General features: G+C 43.2%; 1 protein-coding gene across 1 annotated transcript in view; it reads right to left on the minus strand.

The window, feature by feature from the left end:
• Nucleotides 1-5392: 5392 nt before the first annotated feature.
• sorbs1 (sorbin and SH3 domain containing 1) overlaps nt 5393-16948 on the minus strand; it is a 42614-nt gene continuing 31058 nt past the window's right edge. The window contains exons 17-28 of the mRNA XM_085428746.1: nt 14905-16362; nt 13697-13761; nt 13325-13495; nt 12670-12716; nt 12215-12329; nt 11946-12071; nt 11631-11825; nt 10907-11428; nt 10205-10300; nt 9079-9131; nt 8866-8972; nt 5393-8541 (exon numbers count right to left, since the gene is read on the minus strand). Of these exons, the coding sequence (XP_085284872.1) occupies nt 8474-8541; nt 8866-8972; nt 9079-9131; nt 10205-10300; nt 10907-11428; nt 11631-11825; nt 11946-12071; nt 12215-12329; nt 12670-12716; nt 13325-13495; nt 13697-13761; nt 14905-16362 (3023 nt within the window). The 3' untranslated portion in view covers nt 5393-8473. The remainder of the gene's footprint in view (nt 8542-8865; nt 8973-9078; nt 9132-10204; nt 10301-10906; nt 11429-11630; nt 11826-11945; nt 12072-12214; nt 12330-12669; nt 12717-13324; nt 13496-13696; nt 13762-14904; nt 16363-16948) is intronic.

The raw sequence follows: 16948 nt of genomic DNA on the forward strand, positions 1-16948 counted from the left end.
AGTGGAGGGGGAGGACCCTCGGATTACAGTTGGACGAATAGATTTTGAAGTTTCCTCCCTGATAAGTGAGACCGAAGATCGTGTATGAAGAAGATGGATCACTCGCGCACACGCCACTGACGTGCAGAATTGTGGGATTAAGCCACCATACTGAGTGAGTAAGCCCCTTGGACACAGCGACTGAGTAGTGGCCATCATTTTCTTCGTCACGTGTTTATCTTATTAAGAAAATCTGAAGCAATGAAAATACTGTTGTGTGGCTTATGACACTAGTTATCAGGGTCCCTTCCCAGGGCTTCAACTCACACCTTGCCCTAGGTGACCTCGATAGGGTGGGGCAAGCTCTCACAGTTGTTTCACCCTTATTTATTTGTTTGTTTAATCTTTATTTTATTTAACCATGAAGTCGTTTAAGATTAACATAATATTTTCAAGGTAAACCTGGTTTCAACCCCCAGTGATGGCAATGACCCACGCCTTTCTCCACACAACTCACACGATCAATATGGGTCCTTCAGGACCACCTCCAAAGAGGACGCTGCCTTTATGGGTTAAATGCTTGGGAAACTCCACCTTTTGTTTTTAGAACAGAAGAAATGTCTTGTATGAGGGCCGAAACGTCTTCAAAAACTTAAAAAAAGACAAGCTCTCAAGACCAACATGACCTGGATGACTGAGAATCTACACAGACATGGTTAGACTTGAGCATGACGTGTAAGTGATTTCAGGATTCACAATCTTTGCACTGCTAATGGCCGCATTAGTAATGCTGGTGTGATAAAGAGAATGCATGTTTGAGCCTGTAATTCTGCCTGGAGCAGTTAAAGCTCAACCAAGTCACTTTACATTGTTGTGATTATTAAAATCAAACTTTTCCTGGTACTGGTCTGGTGTTGAATGTGCAAGGGTGTCTTTAGTATTGCTGCTAAGGTTAAAAGAAGCATGTGAAGACTGAATTTGCGCTGGACTGGGAGTAAGTTGTTTCGTTTTGGATGTGTTTCTGTAAGGACTGCTAAAGTCAGCATGTCTGCTTGAAGGTGAACCACCATATGTGATGGATGAATCACATCCTGACTGGGCTTCAACACTTTGCTTGAGTCACTCTGAAGCACACCCTGCACACTTATAGCGCCCACATTTGTCGAGCATGATGGATCCAAAACACAAGCAGAGGATAAGGATTAGAAGGGTCAATTCTTCATAAATGCAGAAGAAAAATGATGGCAAAGAAAACATTTAGAAGAAAAAAATACTATAAGAAGTCACTAATTTGATTACATCTGTAGTTGTTATTAATTCTTGTTAATTATGTTTTTATCTTGTCACTTTAAGCCTTGATTATACTGAGACACGGGCAGCTGGAAACACCTCCTGCAGACTAGTAAATCCTGTTACCCTTCTTTGAAGTCTCTGCAGACAAGTCCACGTGGTCGCAAAAACAAGCAGGCACGTGGATGTCTGCACAGCTTAGCCCTTTTGGAATTTTTACTTGTGTTGGAGTTTGTTTATTTTTTTAAGAGTGCCAATGTGAAGCACTGAAGCATGCTATAGCTTGGTCCCAATTCAGTGACTGCATCCTTCCAATGCTACAGAGGAAGAGGAAAGGACGGTACTGAACAGGCCAGGCAGATGTGTATGGACACAACCGTGGTAACGTAAATGAAGCATATAGAGTCTACAGAGGGGCAAACGTGCCAGTGTAAACACGTTCCCCTGTAATATCCCAACTACACATTGCTTGTCATGGATGATGCTGCTCTTCAGTCAAATGCTGATTGGTTGACAAATGGGCCAAGTTCACCAGAAATGGGTTTCCATAGCCGAGCAGGTACATCCACCAAGTGCAATGCAAAGAGTTGGATGCGGTGGTTGTAAAGCACGCCTTCACTGACCAGTGGAAACATGTTTTCTGGAGTGACAAATCACACTTCTCCATCTGGCAATCCAATGGACAAGTCTGGGTATGGCAGTTTCCAGGAGAACGGTATTTGTCTGACTGCACTGTGCATAGTGTAATTTGCCTGCACAGAGTCCTGACCTCAATCCAAAAAAAACCACCTTTGGGATGAATTAGAGCAGAGACTGTGGCCTTTTCGTTTAACGCTAGTGTCTGAATTCACAAATGTGCATCTGGAATGATGGTCAGAAATTCCCATAAACGTGTAAAACTTGAGGAAAGACTTCCCAGAAGAGCTGAAGCTATTATAATGTGAAGGGTGGGCTGACATCATATTTAAACCCTATGAATTAAGAGTGGGTTGCCACTCAAATTCATATGCATGTGTAGGCAGACGGGTGAATACTTCAAAGATCTTTATCCTATAACTTGCATTTTTTAATGCTCGTTGTGCCTTGAATTACATTTTTTGTTGTTGATGTACATAAATAAATGTGATTAATCTCTCTGTTTTTTTAATTTATTGTTCTTTATCGGCACATACATCCACCCATAATCTTCGGCTCATCCAAATCGGGAGTCTATCCCAGCGGAAAATGTTAATTGATGACTATCCAAATACAGTTCATGAATAAATCACATCTCTAAATATCAGTACCATACAATTTCCTTATTGAAAGAAAACACTAACTTAAATCACAGTGGTCTAATCTTCCTTTACTAGCAGTAAGGAGAAGAAATTAATTTTTATATTAAGCAGTTCCACTGCAGTGGCTATGGTGACCCGTTTGTTATCATCACATCAGAACGATTACTTCTGAAGAGACCCCACGGACAGCAGCTTCTTTCCAACGGAGATTGCTTGATCTCCAGGAACTCCTTTAAATTCAGCTGGCCTTTTAGGGCCTTTCGTTTAATTTCTCTGGTGCTCTTGCTTCCTCCCCTGTCCAAAGACATGCATGTTAACTGATGATTCTAACCGGGCTATTGGTGAGGGCTCGATAAGGTGTTTACAGTGTGTGGAATAAAACAAATCAAAGTCTAAAACACTTTGAGTGGTCAGCAATGCTAGAAAAGCATTACATTGTATGATGACAGCTGTGCTTTTGTGCACACCAAAGCAGTTTAACCACTGGAAGGCCACAGCCTCACTGTGTCCATGAAATTCTGCTGCGTTAACCTAGAAGCTGGAAGCTAAAGGTGTTCAGGCAGGAACTTTGTGTTGTTGAACATAACTGAGACCTTTTTTGGAGGAACTTGTAGTGTTTCCTCAGAATAATGAGGAAGATGTGAAGCACTTTGCCAACTCATGCTCTGCGGCTTGACGAACTGATCGGCCTGATTGCTCACTTTAAAAAAAACACCATTTAATTTTCATCCTCGTGGTGAATGATTGCGTAACACTGTGAAGATACTGATACAACTCAGAAGTGCTGTAGTTCCTGTGTTACCGAGAAGATGCACAAAGTAATTCAGAATAACATCATATGAAATTGCAGGACACTGCCGATCCTCCCATTCAGCGAAGGTTGATAATACAGTACTGTAAAGTATTATCATTGCATTTGGTCAGCTACAACACCTAAGGTGACAGTTTACTACTGATTCTTGGTACTGATGCCTGGATGTACAAATAAGAGAACCACAATTGATGGCAAGTATTAAAACACAAAATAATATCAAAGATTTTGCATCATACACTGTGAAGTTTGGCCAAAAAAGAAATTAAACATTCTTTGCTTTTAATTTAATTTTTCATTATTATTAAACTGATATTAAACAACAAAAAAGTGCAACTTTGCTATGACCACATTATTTTTAATGAAAGGACGTTTCTCTGAAAGCAGAGCAGAGTGGTACCTCTTCCTGTTTTGGACCTCTCACAAGAGCTTCAGTTCGTTTTAGAGACGTCGGCCTGCCCTTGCGTCACCGTGTTATGTGCAAACTTACCATTTATGGTAGAGCTAAATCCCAGGATGTGGAATGTGCCGCTCCCAAAAACTGAATTCCTGCCAGAGGGCCTCTGCTGAAAGTGGAGGAAAAAAATAAAGGGGGGGCAAGGCGGCCAAACTGAATGAAACACGTCCTTTCTTGTGGGTTTTGCTTTGTAATGTTAGGTATGCCAAAAAGTCTGTGAGCCTGTTTTAAAGTGACGCTGTTATCAGTTCAAGTGGATATGGATCAAGTGCTTCTGGCTGTTCTGTCAGCAGGACTCTGAGCGGCTTTCAGCATTTGTTCACTGTGATTACAGGAGTCTGACATTTATTGCTTCATTTCACCCAACAGCATTCACCCACTTTCCTGAGTGCAGCCACAACACTGCACTACATCAGAAATGATCATCAGATAACACAGCTGACGTTCAACAGTCCAGAGGTGAACAGCTCCCCTTCGAACCCGTCTTGTAGGCAAAGTTTGAAGATCTGCTTTTTCAAAACAAACAAACAAACAAACCAAACATAACCCCCACACCCACTTCATTAGTTACACCTTGCTGATACTGGGTTGGCCTTCATCTGGCACAGATTCAACAAGGTGCTGGAAGCATTCTTCAGATTCTGGTCCACGCTCACATGATAACATCACACACTTTACATCATGCAAATCTCCCGTTCCACTACATTCCCAAGGTGCTCTATTAGATTGAACTCACTGACATGTTCAAGAAACCAGTTTGAAATGATTTAAGCTTTAGGACACCAGGGCATATCTTGCTGGAAAGAACCATCAGAAGATGGGTACACTGTAGTTTTTCAGTTTCCTGTTTTTAACTGTCAGTAGTGGGGTCTTCCGCTGCTGTAGCACATCTGCTTCAAGGTTTGATATGTGCATTCAGAGATGCTCTTCTGCATCCTTTGGTTGTAACAAAGTATTATTTGAATCAGAGATTTTCCCTTTTTCAGATCATTCTCTGCAAACCCAGAGATGGCTGTGCTGGAAAATCCCAGCTGATCAGCAGTTTCTGAAATACTCAGACGAGCCTGACTGGCATGACCATGCTACATTCACAGTCATTAAATCACCTTTCTTCCTCATTTTCATGCTTGGTTTGAACTTCAGCAAGTTGGCACGCCCCCTTCCCGAAATGTACTGAACTGCTTTTGAGATCAGCTGATCAGAGAGTTATTTTAACTAGACAAAGAGGTGTACCCAGTGAAGTGGCTGGTGCTATATTTAGGACCCCGGTGATCCTGTGTCCAGAAAAACAATTTAACTTGGCAACTTAAGTGCTTAAAATACTGTTAGTAATTTACTTTAAACACTTGAATATACAGTGCTGAATTCATTGTTCGTCTTTGCAGGTTTTCGTCTATTACATTTTCTAAACCAACACTCTAATGAGCCAGGATGAAAACTCACATGCTCACACAGCCGGAACAAGTTGGCCAATGCTAAAAACGGACTTTTCCCCTCAGATTTTTGTCAAAAAACAAAACTGGCAACACATGCAATGGTTTAAATGGTTTATTAAATATTGCATAATACCGAACACAGCAGTGTATAGTATCTTTATTTTAATATTGTCAATGTAACAGCACTGCAAATTGAAGCAAACAAACCAAACCTGTTGCAGGCTGTGCGTCCGTTTTTCATGAGTGTTAATCATGTCGAAGCGTTATGTCACACTTTTAGGTTCTTGTACAGTAACAGACAAGTTCTTAGTAAATGTTCTCCCGTCACAGAGACTCGAACAAACGGGGAAAATCAGGGTTACACAAAATACGTCATGGATACATTTCAGTGATACTGAAAAAAAAGAAAATGAGGCACAATTTTTCAAACATAAGGCAACATGATCCTCACAAATGGCAGGGTAATGTTTAATCTTTCTGTGCTCAGTAACGCTCCACTCTGTGCTTTGACAATAAAACAAAACAAAAAAATCCTTCAGGCAAAATAAACCACTGCAAGTGACAGAGAGTTCAATCTGACGCTCCTATTGCTCGCAGTCTATTTTTTATTTTACATATTTACAATCCTTCATTTGCCGAACTGTTCAATAACGTTTCACACGTTTTTTTGTTTTTTTACATGTTTACACTGCCTGCAACACATTCATATATTCATACATTCATACATCCCGTGACGTTTTACGGACAAAAATCACAGAAACAATCTATTGCCAATTGTTTTGTCACTAAACGAGTGATTATTTGCCCATCGTGCAGTGTGTCTGAGAAGGAGCAAACCTCTCTACGTCGCAACAGGATTCATTTCGAAAGGCGACAGCTCAGCAGACTCCCGACTAATCAACACTTTCATGAAGAGCTGGAGTTACAGAGGCGGAGGTAAAATAAAAAACAAAACACGCTTTTGTGATAAAATGAAATGCCTGGACATTAAAAACAGTGTGATAAAAAGGCAAACCCACACTGCAGTGTAATATATTCCGTGTGATATCTCGCTGGGAAAACATTATTTTGCTGATGTTGGCAAAGTAGCGGTTGTGATCTGCACAGGAAGAAAAACCCAATCTCACAGGAAACACTGATTGTACTGACCTGGCTTAAATGAATGTACTTCATCAATTAATAAAGTTCAGATATGACCTACGTGGTGGCCACATGCACAACTGTAGCTAACACATCATGGTGCAAAAAACAAAGACACTGTCGACATACGCTTCTAGATCTAATAAGTCTTATCTGTCTTATGTTTCTATACTTCAGCTTATCTTTCAGATTTTGTGTGTTCATAAACAGCTACACTGTAGGCCCTTTAATTTGAGTTTTTGGATAAGAAGGTGATGACAGCGCTTCTCTGAGTTCCACTGCTCACTACCATCAATCTTCCCAACATAAAGTACGATTAGATAAAAATACTTCTTTAGCAATTGCGCAACGAACTACCCCCGTCTGCTGCTCCGAGCAGGTCATAACAAGCACTAAGGGTTTTTTTGGACACACTACCCGAAAGCTCTGCACGGCGCAGACACTGATGATGTGAGGGCGCTCGTGTGTTTGTGTGTGTAGGATCTATTCTGACACGTTACCGGATCTGATGGCGCTGGAGATGTGGGCGCTTCGTATTTGCAGGAAGACGGCTCTGATGCTTTGGTAGCGGAGATCAAAGCAATCTTCCATCGGCTATCGGCCATTAAAGGCTCAAAAAAGCGGCGTTCACCGCGTCATTACTTCTGTTTTCTTTAAGTTAAAAGTGCAATTATTAGGGTGTTGGCTGGCTGATAGTGTTTCATGCTCCAGTGTGATTTGTCAGTCTCTCAATGATCTTATAGTGCATGCTGTATTAATGCTGACCTTACAACTGTAGTCATTATGAATGAAAATGTGCAGCCGTACGTATACAGTTCTCTGTACGCATTTACATATACAATCATGTCAGTAAGGGCACAGTTAAAATCTCAATACGCTCTAAAAAAAATCACTGATTATTTACTAAGACACCTTGTTGGCTTTGACTTAAAACTTGAAAGAGTTTTAGGTCATCAGTGCTATTACACTGTTAGGAGCGATCTTCCTAAATGACCAAACAGGAAGTTAAGTGCTACCACGCCTGTCCTGTGGTTGCTCTGAAGCTAGGCGTCTACCATCGGCTACCTTAAAGGCATCAATAATCAGCAAACACAGTTTTAAAATATACAAAATATAGGATGTGCATATACACAGTTTTTGTTTCACTTTTATGACACATGCAATAAAATCTGCGTGTCCTGTAATATGTGTTTGCAGTGGAAACTGAGAAAAAGAGAAGCCAGCAGCACACATCAACATTTTAGAGTTTCTACTCATGCACACGGCTGTTAATAACTTCTCTGTAGCAACCTTTGGATAGAGAATGAAGACAATACTGTATTCAATGTAACACACTTGGGCTACAATGAGTTGTGAATGCTGTGAGGCAAATACTGACTTTTCTGATGATTCAGAAAATGTGGAGGAAAATAGTTTAATATTTTAAAAAGGGTCATTTTACATAAGGCTTTAAGTATTTAGAGTACCAAGGGCACTGACTTTAAGCTGTTTTTTTAAGGGAACTGTCTGGTTAACAGGGTCATAGAGTGATCTGATCATATTACAGGTTTTCTTTAAGTAGCTAAATCGAATCAATTTCATTCACGATACCTGATTTACATCATACTTTGCCAGCGATGTTAAACACCTCTGGCCCTGAAAGATCAAAACACATTCTGACGCCTCCCCAGGTTCAGTTCAGGTAATAAGATCCACTCCTTTTATCCATACACTGCTCTGCTGCCTGCCTCTAGACTGAGGTGCTACGCAAACTCTTGCATACTGTAAAATTACACACACACAATAAAAGCTATTACGTGTACGTCGAAAAGCTAATTTGCAGGAGGCTTTCACAGAGAAATTCCACGTATGGAGACCGATGACTTCTGTGGAGACGTGCGTAAAATGTGATGGAGGTGTTTGGGCAGTGAGCTGTCCCCGTCTTCGCCTCGTGCAGTTTGACATACCTGGAGCCGATCTGATCACTTTCCCAGATAAAAATATTCGCCCGGCTAAATGACTATTCTAACCAACAGCCATGCGCGGTAGTTATGACTTCCCAAGCTTGACAGGCAACCGTGTGTTACAGCCAGATTAGATAGCTTTACAGTTTCACCTCCTTCACGTAATTCCCCGGGAAAGTCCCAAACTGTTTTGTCCGCTTTGATGTACCTGTGGAGGAAAAGAAAGATGAACATTGATCAGATTCTTTCTCAGATTTAATGCTTACATGACCTCAGTGTTAGTACCAAAATAACCCCTTTGAGCTTTATTTAAAATTCTGTACAGGACCTGAGCATGCACACTGCACTCAATCCTCTGCTGTCATTCTTTAGAAACTCTATATATGAAGGAGATGACACGCTGAAAGAACCCTGAGCCTGCACATTGCACGCGTGCAGTCCTTTTTTGGCATTTTGCAGAAACCCTATATAGATTAATGTGACACACCGAGTGTGACCGCATCTCTGAGGAATCTAGGCCTGTGACACATACCAACGAACCAGCCGTCATCGCACTTCTCCATGACGCTGACGAGATCTCCCTCCTGCAGCTCCAGCTCGTCGTCGTTTTGCGGCACGTAGCTGTACAAAGCCTGAAATCTGGAGCGGCATGAAGCAGGGAAGACACAAAGTGTGAAATCAGCAAAGGTCTGTCTTTACCTAGAATATTAATAAGAGTCTGAAACGTGAAACAGATCTTACTCACATTCCACAGTTCAGACGGTTCGGCTCCGGGCTGCTGCTGTGTGACTGGGGTTGCTGGGAAATGATGAGAGATTGTTTACTGGGGTGGGGGTGCAGTCTATGAAGAGAGTCATTATGGTGGTGGGACAGGGTGCTGCAGTACCTCACCGAGGTCTCAGCTATATTCAAGATCTCATTACACACTGCCTCCTAGTAGTAGTAGTAGTAGGTGAAGTCGTCAGAAAAGAGAGAGAGAGACCCGGCCCACCGAGAGTCCCGGAGGAGGCCGAGGTGAAGGTGAGGAGGGGAGGTGAAGAGTTAGAGAAGGGGAGGTAAAGTGCAAGACAGGAAGGTAGGTCCGGTGAGTAGCAAGACAGAAAAGGATGTGATCCGTTAAAAGCCAGGAGAAAAGGTAGAGGGGGTGTTGGCCCAACCCGGGAGAAGAGGCATGAAATGGAAGGTCACCAGTAGAAGCATGTAGACAGGAAACATGAAATATTAGTTCAGTTGTACAGGATATAAGGCAGTAAGTGCACGCAGTATTAAAGGTGGGCTGACAGATTCAGCTTGAAGGAACAAAATAACCTCTTTGCTGCTAAAAGCTCTGTGAGCAGACTGATGTACATTCAATATACAGCTCAAGTCGGTAGCCTGTTAGCTTAGCTTGACAACTTAAAGGCTCAGGCTTATACTTAATGATAAAGCCAAACAGTAATTTAAGAGTAGCTTCACATAATTTTCTTAAAAAAAAAACTCATCTGTGTTTTGATCGGCCATGCTGCATTTTAAATTTTGACATAAAGACTACATATTAGAACAATAACTGTGCTTTAGAGATGCTGGTGGAGAATTTTATCAGCTCTGGATACATTTCATTTCCCCATTTTTTTGGTATTTATGCTAAGCTAGCTATAGCGGCTTCGTCAGCTGCAAAATGATTGATATTTAACTATAACTTCAGCAGGAGAGTAAGTTGAACTTCTGTTATATCATACGTCTAATATGTATGGGAGTTCAAGGTGCTGTGAGTCAAATGGATCTGTTAAGGTGGTATGTTTAGGATGGCACAAGATGAAGTCAGGTAGCAAACTACACATGCTCTTTGTAAACCTTTAACAGAGGTTCAGGAACACTTTCTATCACCTTACCGCAAACGAGTTAACATTGTTGTTATCTTGGATATCAAACAGCATCACAGGGCTTCTGGTGCTTCGTCCATGATGGTCGGCCTCATTTTTTACAAACTGTAACACAAAAAAAGGAATTCAAAATGAAAGCCTTGCACTGCATATCAACGTGCTGCGAATATGATCAAACTCCAGCGTGAGTCAAGTTTCCTGCAGGTGGATATTTCAGCTTCACGGCAGCTTGTCACTGTCCAAACAAAAAAACGTCCAACCAACAGAAGCATCTAACTTGTCAAGCTTGTGCACGGAACAACAACATGCATCTGTACGCTGAAATTTACAGTATAAAAATCAGAACTTATTATTATTGCAGATCAACCCTGGAAATGCAAACACACTTGTCTTACAGCTCTCTGCAGCTAGGAAATCTAAGACTTAATACATAAGCACTCAAACACAGTAAACCATTTGCATATTAGTGGCTCACACACAACACCATGCAGACTTGCATATGTAAGCAAAGTGACCAGTTCAGTTACTGTCTTTAAAACTGAAACCAGCTATTGGCTAAAATCACCTTCAGGTCAGATCTACCAGTTAGTTCTCCACAAAAATGTCTGCGTCAGTACTCAAGAAAATCTACTTTAATGTCTCAAACTGTGGCATAAGCCTGTGTTCCAGAGTGAACTTCAGATGCAACACCACACACCATGCAGAAGATACCTCTGCAGGGCTATTTCGCCTGCTGCCCGGGCCTGCGCGGCCCCTGTCCCCCTCTGCGCCTTCCCCCTCTGTCAATTCCTTCTCCCCCCTCAGCCAGCACTCCAGCACCGGCCCACTGCTGGGGCTCACACTACGTGACACATGTGGGGAGGAAGGAGAGAGCAGGAAGCCCCCCCCTTGAGGCGGGGTAAATGTGAGGGAGGGGGTGGTCGAGTTGGGTCTGGGTGGGTAAGGCGGGGGTAGAGGGGAGGCGGATGGGGAGGCCATGGGGGAGACGCAGTATGGGCTGCCAGTGATGGGAGGCACGGGGCTGGCAGAGAAAGGTGGGGGCAGGTATTCGCCCCAACGGTATGACACAGTGGGCAGTGGTGGCAGCGGAGGAGTGGGAGCCGCAGGGGGACTCCCACCTCCCACAGTCAGGGAGATCCACTCAGAGGAGACAGCATGGACCTCAGGGGACACAGAGCGGCGGGGGGAGCGAGGGAGAGGCAGAGGGGAGGTGGTCAGACGATTACGGTACAGCTTTTTAGGGCATGATGGAGACAGAGAGAGGAAGAGGGGTAAGAGAAAGAAAAAGCAAATGAAAGACAAAATCTCTACACAACACAAATTAAAAGGTGGGCGTCGAGGTGTGTGTAGAAGGGAAATCATTTTTGGATATTAAAAGCACACAGAGGTGGTGGTAAGAGAAATTGCTCAGTGATCAGTGTGTTTGAGTCCCTACCTGTGGTGAAGCATTGGTGCTGCGCTGAGGTGAATGGCTGACAGGTGGATCCGGGTACTCCACCCCGTTTTTGACCCGTGGTCGTTTGTGAACTTCTACATAGGTGACGGGGAAAATGCCTTGACGATTGGTGCCTGAAATTTTGCCCTCATACCAGTTCTCGTCAACTCTGCGAATCAGTGTAATCCTCTCTCCCTGAACACACACAGGCAGATCCACTAATCAGGGTTTTAAAAAATCCTTGTTTGGATTAAAAGAGAAAGGGAATAAAAACCCGCTAGTTAATAGTTTATAATAACTCTTATTAAGTCACACCTTTCTGAAGGACATTTCCACAACTGTGTCCCCAGTGAAGTTAAAGCGGGCGACAGCTTCTCCATATTCCAGCACCTGCACTGGGGCACTTTTCTTTGGCTGTGCTTTCTCTGTGGGGGGGAGGAGCTGTGCAAGCAGACAAAACACCCAAATGTGACCAACCAAGAATATAAAATAGGGCATAAATTGTGAAAAGAATCGATTCTGAAATGCTTTAAAAAAGATATGAACTATGAGTCACAAATAACACACATTAACAGGCAATATACCTCAACATAGCTTCGAGGGAAAATACCAACTCTTCCATGATGTTCACCTTCATACCAGTTCTGATCAACTTGTCGAATGATGTACACAATGTCTCCCTTCTGAAATGGCAGCTCCCTGAAAATACAAAACCAACACACATTTAGAGATTAACCTCTCATAGTGTAACAAGATTGAGACGCTTTGAGGATCACATGGGTGGAATATACAGCATCACTTCACGGTCAAATGGTAGTTTTCTGTGATTGTTACATTTTTTTGGCACTACTTTATTAAAAGTTGAAAAAATTACTTAATATTACTTAAAAATATTACTTAAAATTACTTAATTAAGGTCCACTAGGCAAATATTTAACTCATTGGTGGTGTTATCCTTGCTGCTGCTTTGAGCTTCAATGCATTTATGGTATTTTCTATAAAAAATATATACATATAAATTCTCATAATTTCCACTTACTTTAGAGTTTCTGCTCTGAAGTCAAAGCGAGCCATGGCGGGCATTTTCTGTGTAGATATATAAAAACAAAAATAAACGTCTGTGACTGTTACTATTTGGCAGCAGCTACACCAGTGTTATTCTCTGAATCGCACTGAGTGAGTGAAAGTTTCCCTGAAGGCTAAATACCTTAAATGCCTCCATCTTTGTTCTTTTTGGCTACTACGCTCTCTGGGCTTTGGCATTTATGTGCGCTAAGAAAAGCTTTTCCTGGAATTTGTTGTTAGCTGTAAATCTGCACTGGCCTCTCTGAACATAAATATTCTAGCAATGGGAAGAATGATATGTTTGCGACTGAAAGGATGACTTGACCTCGGGGGCATGCTCAGTTAGAAGCTATTGTGTGTAATGTGCGAAACAGCATGCATGCCCTGCCACTCTGGACGTATAGCTGGTAAACTGAGTCCACTCTGCAACTTGAATCAAAATGTATATGGGAAATATTCCAGTGATAAACAGGTCAAATGTTGCCTTCTATCATGAATTTTTGACCAGGAGTGGAAAAGCCATCTGTGCCTGCAGAGACCTCCCCCCACAGCCTGACTCACAAAGTGACAAAGCATCTGCCGTCTTTCTTCCTGCTTACACAAGGATAAGACACTGCCGTGCATTGTACCTCTATGCCCGATTTCCTTTTCTCTGTGTTATCTGTGATGTTAAGCAGGTCTCCAAAGCGCTCGTTGGTGATGAACTGGTGGTGTGTGGGGACAATGCTCGTGTGTCGCCTCGATGCTGTGTCAGCCTCTTCCTGTTCCCGCTTCAGCCGCCGCTGCTCCTCCAAGATTTTCTGCCAGGAAACCAGACTGAACTGTTTGCACATTCCAGATATGGGTCTCTACTCTTTTATTCACAGATCCTTTGTTAGGCATAACACTCATGTTTCACAATAATCTTTATCAAAGTATTTGTGTTCAGAGGGTTAATTCATGAATTTTGCACTGAGAGGCATCAGTTATGAAAGTCTGGATTAAAGTTGAAGAAAATTCACCTCTTTGTCCCCATGACGCCTCCTCAAAACTTCATCCTGGCTTTCTCCGTGAGCTGGGGAGGAGTCTGAAACAGAAACCGTGAGGCGATTATCCCGTGAAGCGTTCTCACTGACCACCTCAAGGCCAGCTTTCAAACAAAAGAAGATGGTATTGCAGAAAACTCTCAATTTAAGTGAAAAAAAATCTCAAAACAATACAAAAAATATAACCATGCATGATTTAAATAACCATCTTTTATTTTTGCACCACTAAAACAAACAGCACACGCACGTTAAAAAAAGAAAAATCCTGCATGCACGTAGGAATGAACACAGAATGACCCAATGTGTGTTCATGACAAAGAAAAAAAGAAATGCAGGAAAGAAACAATGTAACCTACTGTGTCATGGTCAAAATAAATAAATGTGACATCATGACTTTACTGATGTTGATCGACCAACCAGCATCCACTATTTTACTAAAGAATCCTTTCAGTATTGCTAACACCGCCGTACCACCATAGATGTTTCATTTTGTGTCCGAGTGAGGGCCACAAGAAACAGCTGTTAATGCTTCAGGCTTTCTATCAGATGCTCAGAGTAGCATCTGTTATATGAGATAAGTTAAAGCAGGAAACATCCTGACAGGCTAAGGAATGAAACATGGTAGATGTGGACAGTCCCAAAAAGCAGAGAGGGTACAAAAATGGACACAATAAGACATCAGTTTGAGAAAGCCTTTGCTCTGTTAAATGCCTAAATATCAGAGTCAATTCCTAGAAATGTCGCTTTTACATAGGATGGGCATTTCAATGCAAGGTAATGCATTCAAAGTTTAACATTACATCGCATAATATAATAAAATACTGCTTGTTTTCGATGTAATGCCTATGCAGACCTACGCAGCATGCAAACAACTCAAATCTGATGTCCAGGGATTATATACGTTACCAAAAGCTTCCTGAACCTCCCCTACAGTCACTGAAGTGTTTTGATGCATTTGTGGGACCATACTCATTGACAGTGAAATGGAAGGGCACCGAACAGCACACTCATAATGAAATGGAGAGTTCCCTGTCACTTTGTAAACACACCACACAGACTGGAGATGGAAGGTGGTGGCATTGCTTTGTGGAGAAAAGGGACACAAGGTGAAGATAGAGTCAAGATAAATGAAAGACCACACAGGGAGGGAGGGTGACAAGTGGTGAAGGGATGGAGATAGCCACCTCTGCGGTGAGCTGCCAGCGGCTGCAGTAGGTTCCCGTTGGCGTCCAAGCCCTGCCCGTTACTCAGGTAGCCAGTGTTGTTTTCCTCTCCGTTACTCAGCCTCTCCAGAACCTCCAGGGAGGACAGACGCTGAGGGATGGAAGGTCTGAGCTCAGGCGAGAGACTGATAGGCCTCTGGGTGCCCGCTGGCACCCTGGTGGCTAACAACATCCTCCGAGTCTGATGGGACTGTGGGTTCTTCCGTAACCTGAAGGGAGCGGGGCCCATGAGGAAGAGGTTTCCAGGTAGTGTGGTCTTCTTCTCTGTGGGTGGCTGCTTCTCCTGCTGGTTCGTGGCCTGCTGCCTCTCATGCCTGAGGATAGTGGTAAAGCGGGTGTAGGAAGCTGGGCAAGAGCCTTTGCATTTGCTGGGTTTGAGGAGGAGTTGATTGTTCAAGTGGTGCAGGAGGTGGTGGTGGTGGTGGTGGTGGAGATGGCTGTGTTGCGGAGGAGATGCTGTAAGCATCACTGAGGGGCTCTTTGATTCACTGATGTTTTGGTGATTTAGTTCTGGGGAAATTTCTCTCAGGATTTGTTCAACTTCTGCTTCTGTGTTACAGGGGGATTCAGTTCTGCTGTCATGTCTGTCCTCAGTGGACGAAGCAGCCTCCTCCACCATCACACTTTCTGGTGACATGTCCTCCTCCCCAGAGCTCTTGGCCTCCTGCTCGTCCAGGTTGCAGACATCAGCCTGCGTGTTGTTGGCCACTAAAAGGGACTCTGCTGACACTGCAGAGGCCATGTAGAGGTGGGCAGGGCTGTGGCTGGGGCTGTGGCTGTGGCTAAAGTGCAGGATGGGCAAGGAGGAGGAGCGGCTGGGAGCCGAGGTGGAGCGCTGGATAATCATTTCAAACTCGTTGACCCGTGAGGATACAGTATCCCGTGGAATGCTACCCCCATCATCTGCCTCTGACCTCTCATCCCCGTTGTCCTTTGGTTTTTCAAAAAGCGAGGTCAGGCTACGGACACTGCCGTGTGGGCTGCAGCCGGTCGAGCTGGGCCGCTGGATGTGATGCATGGTCCTGTACAGGCTGGAAAAATCTGATGCGCTTCTCCTAATTGCAGGGGAAACATTTCTGAGACCATCGCCACACTCACTCCCACAGCTGGACCTAGAATCTGAATGTTGGGCCTCCGCTTCAGCACAGTCTGTGTCACATTGCCCCGTGTAGATATCCTCACAGCTGTGGGCCTTCGGGTGCCTGGCATCTTTAGTCCTGCTGTCCTTACTGTTGCCACAGGGTGGCAGCAGTTTGGGCTTAAACTTAGAGGGCAGGATTTGGGGTATGCAGGCTTTGGCAGCAGATAGAGGCTTCTTACTCTTACATTGGTTACCTATTGCATTACTGGCAAGACTCGATCGACTATTTACAGAGGAGCAGGGTGAAATTATATAGCCATTCCCACCTTTATAATCCACTGGCAAGCATGCAGGACAACAGAATAAACAACATATTAGATTACAATGGTCACAGGTTTACACACATACACACTAAAACAGTCAGGCACAGTTCTAAAATAAAGACCAAGTTCCATCAGAAGTTGATGAGAAGAGGAATCAGACTTGATGCACTGTGCATCAAGTAATATATGACTGTTAAAAAGCTAAAAGCTAAAAAACATGGTGCTGCAGCAGGGGATAAAGTTTTACAAAGATAGAACTAGCAGATTCCCCGTTTATCAGTATCACTGCGAACAGCAACATAATGAGTGAAACAGGAAGTATCAAAAGGGTAATATAACGTGAAATGTTATGTGATGTCGGAGGTTATAAAGGACTCACTAAACAGGGACTACAGTAACTGACATTTTAAAAACAAACAAAGAAGAATGCAAAACCTTTCTGTTATCTATTTGTATTCCAGTAAGCAGTAAAATTATCCTCCATTGCGTTATCCTCCTACACAAATCTCCTCTCCTTTTAGCAATTACACAGACGTCTACAGTGATAAATGGCTGCTGGCACCAGTGCTAATACACCGCTCCTCCTACACGGCTGCAACCC

Source organism: Rhamphochromis longiceps, linkage group LG13 (assembly GCF_057381845.1).
Source record: "Rhamphochromis longiceps isolate RC_006_pf linkage group LG13, R_longiceps_female_GT1.1, whole genome shotgun sequence".
NCBI classification, from domain to species: domain Eukaryota; kingdom Metazoa; phylum Chordata; class Actinopteri; order Cichliformes; family Cichlidae; genus Rhamphochromis; species Rhamphochromis longiceps.